Genomic DNA, 13,312 nt, shown 5'->3' with positions numbered 1-13,312 from the left:
TACATTTTCCAATTACAAAAAAAAAAAAAAAAAAAATCCTAGAAGTGTAGTGAGTATTATGCGTTTGCAGGTGAAATAATTTTTCATCAATACTGAGTTAAAATCCATATATATATATATATATTTTATTTTATTTATTTATTAATACTAATAATAAAAAGGAATATCCATTCCTTTTTATTATCAGTACTGAATTTAGTCCCATATTTGTGGGCATATCTAAACTTTTTTTGTTTTTGTTTTTAGTAAAGTATAGAAAAAGAATTCTTCATTTTAAAATGTTTCATTTATCCAAATTTTTATTTACACATCTTTCCTCAATTGTTTCTTATATTTTCTTTTTAAGGGAAAATTTTGATTTATTGATGGGAGTTATCTACTTATTTTCGATCCTAAAATTACACATCCATAACAATAGTAAAAAAGAGCTTAAATTTAGGATTCAAAGAAAAATTAAAAGCACTTTTTTTTGGAGTAAAACGTTATTGACAATTATTTATTTACTTTTATATCTATCCTATTAGTTGAAAAATTTGTAAGAGAATAGATTGAATGTTCGAGTATCAAAATTGAGAATTTCAAACAAGTGAAGCCATTTAAATAATAGTATAGAAAATAATTTATTTATTTTTGTCATAAAATAAGTTAGTTAAGACAATTTATTGAAAAACTAAAAACGTAGAAGTAAAGCTAGATAGAGTGAACTCAGTGGGTTTGGTCAAGTGGTTGGACACTTGGTCTCAAAGTGGTTGTCTTGGATTTGATTAGGAGTTCTCTAATTCAAGTCCGAGTATCAGTACTTTGAAAAAACTCCCTGGACTAGTGATTTACTCTGCTATGGGCCACCTGTTGTGAACAGTGATTAGTCTCTAGTTGAAAGTTTTGAGGAAACACAATGGAAAACCAAAAAAAAAGCTAGATAGAGTGGTAGAAGCCAAAACTGGAGTGGAGTGGAGTGAGTTGAACCAAAAAGTTGCTGATTTTCTTCAACTTGAACCAAAAGCAATGCCAAGGCATCCTTGGAAAACGATGTCGTTCTCCATGTTTTGTTAAACCAAACGTCGTCGCTTTGACTACTTTTAGCTTTGCACTTCCCTACTTGTTTCCTTTTTAATACCTTGGCAACATCATATCATTTGATTCATTTCCACACCACATTGGAAAACGATCCTTCTCTCTCTCTCTCTCTCTCTCAAACACAAAAACAAAAGTATCCTCGAATAGAAAAATTCCAGACCCATTCACAATTTCTAATCAGCTTCTTCCCATTACTCTTCCAAGAAATTAAATATTAAAAAAAAATTCTATAAGCCTTCCTTCCTTCCTTCCTTTGTCTGCTGTTTGGTTCCTGAGAAAAAAAAAAAAAAAACTCAGGACAACAATTGCATTATTATAATATATGTATGTTCTGAGAAAAGAATGTGAGTGGGTCCCAACCAACACCAACACTTGACTCTGCTGAACTCATACATACTTTGATAATGTGTTGTCTTTTGATAGATAGATAGATAGATTGTTTTGTTTGGTACTACGTCGTCGTATTGTGTTTGGGGTTTCACATGGCGGAAATTACAGCTAAATTACGGTTGGTTCGGTGCCCAAAGTGTGAAAATCTTCTCCCTGAGCTCGCCGATTACTCTGTTTATCAGTGCGGTGGTTGCGGTGCTGTTCTTGGAGGTAAACTCATCTCACACTGTTTACTTTTTCAGACTAATTTTAGCTGTTTCCTAACCAAAATGTTTGTTTTACTTAACAATCCAAACTACTTTCTTTTTTTTTCTTTCAGTAATGCTAGTGATAGTGATTAAAGAATGGAATATGAGCATCCCTTTTTTATTGGTGACAAGAAAATCTATTAATCAGAATCTTTAAATTTCCACTGATAGAATTAGAACCCAAAAATAAGAAAATCCGGAGATTATTGGCTTTGTGGGATTGAGGCTTTAATTTTTAATTTTTAATTTTTTAATGCAATCCTAAAGAAATCTAAAAACTTGTGGTTCTAGATTTTAATTATTGCTGGGCATTTTCTTTGTGTTTTTTGCAACTGAATAGAAAATAAATCGGTTTTCTTTCCCTCTTTAAAAGTGAATTTTTAATTGTTTGATTATAGTATTATTGTTTGTTTAATTTGCAGCAAAAAAGAAGAATGTCCAGGCAGATGGTATGTCAGATGAAGAAAGAGTTGTTGGAGTTCCTGCTAAATCAGACCATTCCTCAGAGAAAGGAATGGTTGATTTGAGTGATGCTTCTGATACTGATGTTAAGCCAAATGGTGGCTCTTTGAGATGTAGTCAAGTGGATTCAGAGAAGGATGATGTTGGGCATGGTGAGAGATATGACGATCAATCTAAGCTTACAACTGATAAATGGGTCACTGAGACTGGTCTTGATATGAATGCAGATAGAAATGAATCGGTTGGTGCAATGGGAAGGGAGCAAGGGGAACTAAATCCTGAAATTAGAACTACAAGTGGGTTGCTAAGATTGGGACAAATGTCTGATTGGAAAATGGGGGAGAGAGGTGAGATGGAGGGGTTTCGAAGAAAAACAAGAAGTGATGTTGAAGGTGTGAGGTATTCAACTTCAAACTATCCTGATGAGGGCCCATCAAATTACAATGTGGACTCTTCTTATAATTATGGGGAACCATTGACAAACCTTAATGACCCGGATGGGGCTAGTAGGGTCAAGTATCTTCAAGAAGATCGAGCTGAGCTTTTGAGGAAGCTGGATGAGCTAAAGGATCAACTTAGTCGGTCTTGTAATGTGGTTGATAAACCAAAAGAGAAGGTTCCTCTTGATGGCAGGATGGTTCCTCCGGATCCTTATAGTGGCCCTGATAATTGGTTTCAAAATGGTTCTTCAATGTCAAATAGGCAGTTACCTGATAAACATGTTACTGGACCCCCTAGTGGCTCTGATAATTGGTTTCAAAATGGTTCTTCAGTGTCAAATAGGCAGTTTCCTGATAAACATGTTACGGGACCCCCTTATTCAAATCATTGGCCTGATCCATATCCTTATACCAACAGGCATGAAGTGGCTATGCATAGCCATAGCTTCTATCCTTCGATGCATAATCCTGGATATGGTGATCCTTTTGGATCTCAAATGCTCAGGAGAAATCCACACCAGTTAGCTGGTCAATACCCTCAACAGCCATTACATCCATACTATTCTGGGCAGTATATTGATACTAATCCTGACTCATTTGAGCCATACCCACCTAACTCAGTGTTTCACCAGCCTTCTTGCCCTTGTTTACATTGCTATGACAAACTTCATCGAGTTTCAGCTCCAGTTCGACCCCCTTCTTTTTGCAATAAAAGGTTTCCTGATGTTCCAAACAATCCTGCTATGTACCATTATGAGAAACTTGGGGCATTTGGTCCATGTGTTCATAATTCTAGGACTATGATTCCTCCATCAAACATTAGTGACGCACAACGCCACACAAGATGGCCAAGTGATTTTAATCCTGAGATGGGTGGTTTTGTTCGCTGCCATCCTCGTAGGGTTGTGTTAGCCAGTGGTGGCCGCCATCGCCGTCCCATAGCTGGTGGTGCCCCCTTTCTTACATGCTATAATTGCTTTGGGCTACTGCAACTTCCAAAGAAAGTACTGCTTACAGTGAGGAATCAACAAAAGATGCGTTGTGGGGCCTGTTCTGCGGTAATCAATTTTGCTGTTGTCAACAAAAAGCTAGTTCTTTCACTTCATGCTGAAACAAAGGATATTCCAATAGATGTTGATGGTAGCTCTAATGAGGTAGTGAGAGATAGTGCTCCACATTTCCAAAGCCATATGAATCGGATTAGTGCTAATTTCTCTTCTGATTATGATGATTCTGGTTATGATTTTCAGTCAATAGATAGAGAAACTGTTTCATTGCCTACGGGCCTAGGTTTGAACTCAAACAAGGCTCATGAGAACTTTCATTCTTCATCTCCTAGCACCTCTGATGAAGAAAATGGTCCAGAAGTCTTAATTGCTTCAAAAGAGGTGAACAACTCCACTCAGGGGCCAATTAGGGCCATTCTGTCTCCACCACCTCCTGGTTCACCACTTCAAGACCATTTTGATTACTCTTCTAATAATCATGCAGTGAACCGGCTGGGGAAGGGAAATCGAAGTAGTCGTTCAGATCAAGAGAAAGTGAAACCTAATAAGGCTGCCTCACGTCAAAATTCTTTGAAAGAGGTATCACTTGCAACTGAGATGGAGGTGTCATTCAATGAGTACTCTAATACAGGGGTTTCTCAAGATTCTGGTGATGCAGGCAGAGAAGATGATCAGCCCAGAAACAAAGGGGGTGATTCATTTTTTGCAAACATTATCAAGAAGAGCTTTAAGGATTTATCTAGATCTAATCAAACAGATGAACGCGGCAGAAGTAACATATCAGTAAATGGGCATCTCATACCAGAACGTGTGGTTAAGAAGGCTGAAAAGCAGGCTGGACAAATTCATCCTGGGAAATATTGGTAAGTAGATTCAGCTAACTGGTTCTCATTTATGTGGTATAACCTTTCTGCTTTACATGCATACTATTTGATTCTTGTACATGGAAATCAAAATATTCTTCATTAAATACTATTATAAATGTTCTCTGTTGTTACTTTGCTTTTGATAGAATCATGCGCTCATCTTTCTTACTGCAGTTGTTTTAATGGATTTGTGTTTGTTCAACTTGTTTAAACCAGGTATGACTTCCGAGCTGGATTCTGGGGTGTAATGGGTGGGCCCTGTCTTGGCATAATTCCCGTAAGTCCACATAGTATTAGTGCATTAGTTGTATGCTATTGGTTATTTCCTTGCTTGTATTGCTGATGAATGACATTTCTCTTGCAGCCGTTCATTGAAGAGTTTAATTATTCCATGCCAGAGAATTGTGCTGGTGGAAATACTGGTGTTTTTGTCAATGGGAGAGAGCTTCATCAAAAAGATTTAGATTTGCTTGCTAGTAGAGGGCTTCCCACTGCTAGAGATAGATCTTACATCATTGAGATATCCGGGAGAATCCTGGATGAGGACACTGGTGAGGAGCTAGATAGTCTTGGCAAACTTGCCCCAACGTGAGTTCCATTTTTCTTCTTCTTTTTTGCTTATAAATATCTTCCTCATTTCTTTTTACGTATTAGTTACTTAAAATATAGGGAAATTGCTATAATTGCTATTAGAAAAAGTCAATATGTTTGTCATTTGTGTTAATGATCCTTCCATCGCATATTAGTTTTACCCCATAGATCAAGTCTCAATACTTGAGAATCATGATTCCATGTTGAAGTCATTTCTTTTAAATACTAGACAATAGCTAGAGAATATCATAGGTTGGAGACGGGTATATAGAAAAATAATAGGCAAATCAGTATCCTTCAGTCAAGGATCGCATAGCACTATAACCTCAACATAAGTAGAGCTGGCCTGCGCAATATGATGGGGAGTAGATGGACATGGGCAGTGAAGATGCGTTTTGTAATGTGTACAACATTCTAAGTTTATAATTATTTGATAATTTAATATATATCTTGTAAACCCCAAGGAGTAGCACAATCAGTTGGGGACCACGCCTCATGAAGCGAAAACTATAGTTTGAATCTCTATCCCTCTTCTCTCAGGCTTAGGGTCAAAGCATACTTCAATTTTTTTTAATCCTTATTCTTGTAATTATTTAACCTGTTTTAGGAAAAAAAAAAAAAAAAAAAAAAAATATATATATATATATATATATAAAAGTAGAAATTCTGGACATAAATATTCCAGTAAGACAGTTTTAACACGCCAAGGAGCTCTCACTCAAATGGTATGCCTTTCCCTTGTAAAGAATAAGGTAGAAGATGAGGTCTTAATTTCAAGACCTACAAGGTGTGTGTGTAACTTAGCGAAAGAGAAAGAAGTTTGACACAAATTTTCAGTACTGTCATTAAGAGCATCCACAATAGTGGTGCTAAAAAGCTATTTTTAGCACCACTATATACAAAAAGGGCACTACAATAGCGGTGCTATAGGTAAATATTTTACCTACCTTGCGACAGTGCACAGCTATATATGGCTGTGCACTGTAGCTGAAAGATTAAAAAAAATGATTTTTTATTCCTATCTCCTATTAAAATATTTTTTTGTTTGTTTGTTTGTTTGTTTGTTTGTTATTTTTTTTTCTCAACCTGATTCAGTCACCGCTCTCTCAACTCTCTCTCAACTGTCACCGGCCTACTCCCTGCCCCATGCTGCGGACCCATCTCGCCCACGCCACCAACCCATCTCACCCAGTCCTCCATCTCACCGCTCACCTAACGCCGACAAGCCTAGTCCTCCATCTCACCGCCGATCCAAGCTCCATTGCTTACCCAAGCTTCATCGTCGACCGAAGCCCCACCACGCCTAAACCTTGTTCCCACCTAACTCCACTGGCACCGCTTTCATCGAACTCAAGAGTGCTGTGAGACCAATCAAGGTAGAAACAAGGCAGAGGAATTTGGCTTTGGTGGTGTGGCTGGATTTCGTGGGTTTATTTGGGTTTGTGGTGGTGGTTTGGCTGGGTTTCGTGGGTCAGTGGTGGAGTGGCTGTGTTGGTGTGATTTGTGTGGTGGTTTTTGACTAATTTGGATTTTTGGCAGTGGTTGTGGGTGGTTGTTCCTGGTTGGCAGTAGTTGTGGTTTGTGCCATTGATTGGTTTGTGGGATGTACATGGTGGCAATCGGTGGCTGTTGGGTGTGATTGGGTTTGGGGCGTGGTGGTTGTTGGTAGTTTATTGTAATGGATGTTTATATTATTTTATTGTGTTTAAAGCTAAAATAGATCCACTGATGCTAGATGTTTTGTAAAATGAGTAGGTAAAATAGATAAAGTAGTTTTTTGTGGTGCCAAATAGTAAAATGCTTGGATGCTCTAAATGCTTGATCTCACATGCTGCATCATCTGTTACCTTCAATTGATAAGAGAACCAATTTCACTTTCCCTTTTTTGTGACCCAAAGTCATTGTCCTTGGCTGAAAGTGTGAAAACTGAAGAGTATATATTTCCCAGAAACTATTTATATTGTGTAAAAAAAAAAAAAAAAAAACCTTTTCCGGTTCTTCTGCCTCTAAATGAGATTGTAGTAGGAATGAAGTCATCTTCTTTCAATTTCAATTGTTGTGATAAAACCTGTTTTAAATTTTACATGATCTCGTGCTTCCTGTTATGAAGTTTTCAACATTTATAATTTATTCATTTATTATATTTTGAACTCTCAATAACTAGAAATGGACTCAAAGCAAATCTTACTTGACGTTTTGAACAGGGTTGAGAAGGCAAAGCATGGATTTGGTATGAAAGCTTCAAGAGCAGCTCAGAGTCAATAGAGATCACAAAGTTCTATCTTCTCTTCTGGCATGTAGACAATAGCAAACACATCCTGTCACAGAATTGGAAAAAAACCATCTTAGCAAATTCTTTTGGAGGATCCACAAAGTTTTCTCACCTTGATGGATATAAAGATTTTGGATTGATTGTATGGCCTGATGTATGAAAGTTATATCTCTATACAAAGTAATTGTGTGCTGATGTTTTGTATTTTTATATATGTAAATCACATAGTTTTTTCCTTGATATTACTTCAATTTTTAACTGAAAACTTACTCACTAAAGGACTGATGTGGAACATTAGCACTTACAAAAGGGTCATCTTTGTAAGTATTAGCGAGGCTTATAAACAAAAGACTCACTTATTTACTGATCGATGTGGTATTTTAGACCACTTATTAATTTAAAAACCGCCCAATGTGATGTCAGATTAAGGTAAAACACGTCTTTGATCTTCTCAATTTCACTTGGAAATAAGTTAAGATTCTATTTCTTTAACTTATCAGTGTACATAGTATCACATCATTTAAAACTTCAAATGAATGTAGTGACACTTGATACATAATTAGATTTGAAATATTTAATTTTATTCATTTTAGAGGGTCATTCTCCCCCATTCTAATATAATAACTTCTAATAGCTTTTACGTTATCTAGGAAATCACCACTCTAGTTTCCAACAGATCATAATTCCCTCCAATTTACTCTGAAATAAAGATGTCTATTTCAAAGTATATTATTATTGTTTAAACATGAAAATTGAGAATATCTAATTTCAACTGAAAACAAACTCGACCACAAAATCATCCCCAAACACCACAATTGGGCTAAATTTATAAAATTAAGTCAAACTCAGGAGTTCTATGGCAAAAAAGAAGTTTGACTAGCTTTGACTAGAAAATCCGACCATTCATTGAAAACAAATCTTCGATTGCTAACACAGAAGATATTTCAATTCCCTTCAAAACTAGAGGCAAATCACAAATGATAAAATGTATATCAAATGAAATATCTGAAAAAATGTGAACTTTAATAACCGAACATAAAATTTAGTTTTAGCATAGCAAAGTTTGATTTCAGTCAAAATTAGTGTGAGTGATAAACTTATACAAAAACGATATTGCTTCAATTATAATAAATATTGTAAAAGATATTATATACCTAAAATTATTCATTTCAAAATTCACATTGTTGTTTACGGTGAAGGTGTTTAGGGTTTGATAAGTAAACCCTAACACATAAAATATCATATATATATATATAAAGTACATGATATTACTGTTTTGCCCCTATTAGTCATAACACTCCCCCTCAAGCTGGAGAGTATATATCATACAATCCTAGCTTGTTACATAATAAACCCAAGCGAGTCTTACATAAAGCTTTGGTAAACATATCAGCAATTTGGACTCTTGTAGAAACATATGGAGTAGCAATTAAACCATCTTCTACTTTCTCCTGAGTAATATGGCAATCTACTTCAATATGCTTGATTCATTCATGGAACACAGGATTGGAGGCAATATAAATTGTTGCTTGATTCTCACAATGCATAGTCATAGGCAGCTTCACAACAAATCTTAATTCCTCAAGTAAATGCTTAATCCACATAAGCTCACATAATGTGTGTGCCATGGCTCTATACTCAGCCTCTACACTAGACCTGGCAACAACAGTTTGTTTCTTACTTCTCTAAGTAATCAAATTTCCTCCTAGAAAAGTACAATACCTAGTAGTGGATTTTCTATCTGACGGTGATCCAGCACAATCAGCATCAGTGTAGGCTTTTACTCATAGGTGACCACTAGCTTTATACAAAAGACCACGGCCTGGATGTGCTTTAAGATACCTCACAATCCAAATAATTGCCTCCTAATGTGGAAGGCGAGGATCTTACATAAACTAGCTCAAAACACTAACTGCAAATGATATATTTGGGCGAGTAATTGTGAGATAATTTAGTTTACCAACTAGACGACGATATCTCTCAGGATTAGATAACATCTCCCATTGATCTTCATACAATTTGACATTAGGGTCCATAGGAGTCTCCATTGGTTTAGATCCTAACAAGCCGGTTTCTTCCAAAATATCCAACACATACTTCCTTTGTGATAAATTGATGCCTTCTTTAGATCGTGCCACCTCAATACCCAAGAAATAACGAAGTTTACCCAGATCCTTAGTTTAAAAGGAGTTTTGAAGGTATCTTTTCAAATCATCAATACCTTGCTTGTCATCTTTGGTAATTATAATATCATTAACATATACTATTAACAAAATCTTTTCTCTATTAGAGGTATGAGAAAACACAAAGTGATCAGAGTGGCAACTTCGCAATCCAAACTTTAACACTACTTCACTTAATTTACCAAACCAAGCTCTAGGAGATTGTTTAAGACCATAGATGACCTTATGCAACCTACACACTTTTCCAGACTCCCCCAGAGCAACAAACCCAGGTGGTTGCTCCATATACACCTTTTCCTTCAAATCACCATTTAACATTTAACTGGAATAATGGCCAGCCCAAATTAGCAGCCAAGGAGATCAAAATCCGGACAGAAGAAATTTTAGCAATAGGTGGGAATGTCTCGGCATAGTCAACACTGTATGTCTGGGTATACCCTTTGGCAAGCAAGCGAGCCTTCAAACGCTTAATAGAACCATCAGGTAAATACTTCACAGTATACACCCAATGACAACCAACAGTAGTTTTCTCTGGAGGATGAGTAACTAAAGACCAAGTATCATTTTCAGATAGGGCAGACATTTCTGCCTCCATAGCAGACTTCCAACCAGAGATGGACATAGCCTCCTAGACAGACTTAGGAACAATAGTAGAATTCAAGGATGTGGTAAAGGCATGAAGAGATGAAGACAAGTGACCATAAGAGACAAATTGAGAGATAGGTTGAGAGGTACAAGAATGCTTACCTTTGTGCAAAGCAATTGGAAGAGAGGCAGGATCAGGAGTCAGATCACTAGGCGGGGTAGAAGTCTTTATTGGAGGTTTCTGCCGACGACAATATACCTGGAGTGGTTTCTGAGGAGGTTCAATAGGAGACACAGGTGGTAGGAGAGGAAGACAAGTAGAAGAATTGTCACTAGCAACCGAAGGAGAGAAATAGGACTGAGATTTATCAGATGTGACATCAGCACTAATGAAACGACACCAAAGAGTAGGTGTGTAACATTGGTATCCCTTTTGACTATGAGAATACCTAAGAAAAATACATTTAATGGATCTAGGATCAAGTTTGTCACTCCTTGGACCTAAGATATGAACATATCACGCACAATCAAAGATCTTAGGAGGTAGATGAAACAAAGGTGCATTAGGAGAGAGCACAGTATAAGGGATTTGACCACCTAGAATAGTGGAAGGCATACGATTAATTAGGTGACAGACAATGAGAATAACATTACTCCAATATGATTTGGGAACATGAATATGAAACTTTAAGGCACGAGTGACCTCTAACATATGACGCATTTTGTGTTCAATAACTCCATTTTGTTGTGGAGTATGGGGGCATGAAGATTGGTGAATTATACCATGATCATCAAAAAATTGAGACAAAGATGTATGAAAATATTCACGAGCATTATCAGACTGAAAAATACGTAGTGAAGCATTAAACTGATTCTTTATTTACATACAAAATGATTTGAAAATTGAGTACAATTCAGACCGTTCTTTCGTAAGATAAAGATAGGTGACTCTAGAATATTTATCAACAAAAATGACAAAATATCTAAATCCTAACAATGAGGGAGTGTTTATTGGACCCCAAATATCAGAATGAACTAAATGAAAAGGACTACTAACATGACTCTTACGCCTAAAGGCAAAAGGCACCTTATGGTGTTTACCCAAATGACATGCTTTACATTGTAAAGACTTAATTTGACGACACGATGGAACTAATGACTTCAAATTCTTGAGAGATGGATGACAAAGGTGACAATGATGCTGAAGAGGCAAGATAGACAAATGAAAAGCCACTAAACAGTAAGAACCACATCGATCTAGGTAATAAAGTCCACCAGCTTCATGCCCTCCACCAATAATCTTCCCCATCTTGAGATCCTGAAAGATACAATGAGTGGATAAAAAAATGGCAGCATAATTCAAAATTTTAGTAAGCTTACTAATTGACAAAAGGTTAAAAGGAAAATCAGGAATATATAAGACAGAAGAGGGAGAAAGATTAGGACTAAGATTGGCAGTGCCCAAACCAAAAATTGTAGTGGTTGAGCCATCTGCCAATGTAACATTGGAAAGACTACTAGATTGCTCAAGGTTAGAGAGTCAACCTGAGGTACCTATCATATGATTAGTAGCACCTAAGTCAATGACCCAAGGGTCCTGAGTGGCAAGACAAGCAGCGAAAGTACCTTGTTGAGCCAAAGTAGCAGTAGAATCAGACCCAACAAAGTTGGAATGTAGAGACAAGAGGTGATTGTACTCTTCCTCAGGAATAGAGACTACTCTGGATGTTGGTGGAAGTGACTGTGAAGGCGGTTCTTGAACTTGAAAACTAGCTTGGTGAGTTGAGGGTTTAGCATACAACTCCCAACAAACATCTAATGTATGATTCTCACCATGACAATAAGTGCACTTACAAAGACCATGTCCTCTACCACAATCCCCTTGTTCACTACCACAACTCCCTTGGTCACGACCTCCACAGCCTTGGCCCCCACGACCTCAACCTCCATGACCACCTCTATTACTCCTCATATAAGTGGTAAAGGCAGATTTATCACCAGAAGGTAATGCATCAATACTGGAGGAAGAGAAAGGGGCAGTACTCAAATCAAATAATATGGCATGTTGAAGTCTACCAAAAACTTCACTCAATGAAGGGAGGTTTGGACTAGCTAAAATTTTTGATTTTGTTGGATTCAAACTTTTAGGCAATCCAGAGAGGAAGCGAGCAACTTGCATAGAATCTCGTTGTTTCTTCATAATTTTAACATTAGAGGAGATGGGCTGAAAAATATTGAGTTCTTCACATACACCCTCAAACTTGTTATAATAGTCCTTCCAAAGACAAATCACTCAAACTCAAGGAGAAATAATTTTGATAAAAATCATAAATCTGCTTCAAATTGTTTACACCAGAGTAAAGTTTCTTGGCTTGTTCCCAAACAAGTTTAGTTGTTGGTAAGAAAACCAAACTACAACTAATCTTAAACTCCATGCTATTCAACAGACAACTCCTAATTTGTGCATCTTCAGCTCTCCAATCAGCAAATTTAGGGTCTATAGGTACAAGGGGGTCCATTAATCACGTAATTAAACTTCTTTCTACCATGAAGAAAGACTTTAACTGCTTGTGCCCACTGAGCAAAATTACTTCCATTTAGACGAATGAAAGTAATTGATAACATATTAGGAGATAATAAATAATTAGGGGGTTGAGCACTGTCTATGGACTCCATAATAGCAACTTGAAGAACAAACTAACACTAAATAAATATGCTAGACTGAATTAAAACAAACTCCAACCAGTGTACTTCAACCAATCAGCAACTCATTTATCAAAGAATCAACATCAAACTATTCCAAAAACAAGGCAGCAACAAATCCATACCAACACCAAAAAAAAGAAAAAAAGAAAAAAAAAAAAAGCCCAGTCCACCACTAAACATCGATCAACAAAAGTCTAGTCCAACAAATCAACCCAAGGCTGCTTGAACAGATAATTAGAGAATGAATTGAAGAAGAGAAGAAAATCAAACCATGGTTGAAACCTCCAGTTGGAAAACTCTAGTGGTGGTGCTAAGGTGCAGGAGCGATGGCATGAGGATCAGTGAGTGGGCTAGGATGGGTTGCCGGAGGAGGGCGAGTAAAACCCTGCCTCTCTCACGGTCAGGTGACATCAATTTGGTGTTGTGAGACCTGAGAGAGGGTCATCAGCACTGGACAACTCCTTTAGCCACTAAATCAAGATCGT

At 36.9% G+C, this 13,312-nt stretch overlaps 1 protein-coding gene and 1 long non-coding RNA gene across 2 annotated transcripts; both read left to right on the top strand.

The window, feature by feature from the left end:
* Positions 1-1,136: 1,136 nt before the first annotated feature.
* Positions 1,137-7,604, top strand: LOC126721365 (protein ENHANCED DISEASE RESISTANCE 4-like). Its single transcript, XM_050424410.1, has 5 exons — positions 1,137-1,677; positions 2,138-4,487; positions 4,707-4,767; positions 4,855-5,078; positions 7,286-7,604. Exons 1-5 carry the CDS (start codon positions 1,560-1,562, stop codon positions 7,344-7,346), a joined length of 2,814 nt encoding a protein of 937 aa, XP_050280367.1. The 5' UTR covers positions 1,137-1,559; the 3' UTR covers positions 7,347-7,604.
* LOC126721367 (uncharacterized) lies at positions 5,085-6,158 on the top strand. Its single transcript, XR_007653884.1, has 2 exons — positions 5,085-5,333; positions 5,398-6,158. It is a non-coding gene; the product is annotated as an uncharacterized LOC126721367 (long non-coding RNA).
* Positions 7,605-13,312: the final 5,708 nt, after the last annotated feature.

The sequence above is a fragment of the Quercus robur genome, chromosome 4 (genome assembly GCF_932294415.1).
Source record: "Quercus robur chromosome 4, dhQueRobu3.1, whole genome shotgun sequence".
In the NCBI taxonomy this organism is placed as follows: domain Eukaryota; kingdom Viridiplantae; phylum Streptophyta; class Magnoliopsida; order Fagales; family Fagaceae; genus Quercus; species Quercus robur.
Note: the sequence above shows the minus strand (reverse complement) of the source record. Positions and strands in the feature narration are given on the sequence as shown.

Bases quoted from the DNA above. Each gene is read 5' to 3' on its own strand.
- LOC126721365 (XM_050424410.1), top strand. From the start codon at position 1,560: ATGGCGGAAATTACAGCTAAATTACGGTTGGTTCGGTGCCCAAAGTGT. The intron at 4,488-4,706 runs GTAAGTAGATTC...TGTTTAAACCAG, and splicing joins ATTCATCCTGGGAAATATTG to GTATGACTTCCGAGCTGGAT. The intron at 5,079-7,285 runs GTGAGTTCCATT...CGTTTTGAACAG, and splicing joins CTTGGCAAACTTGCCCCAAC to GGTTGAGAAGGCAAAGCATG.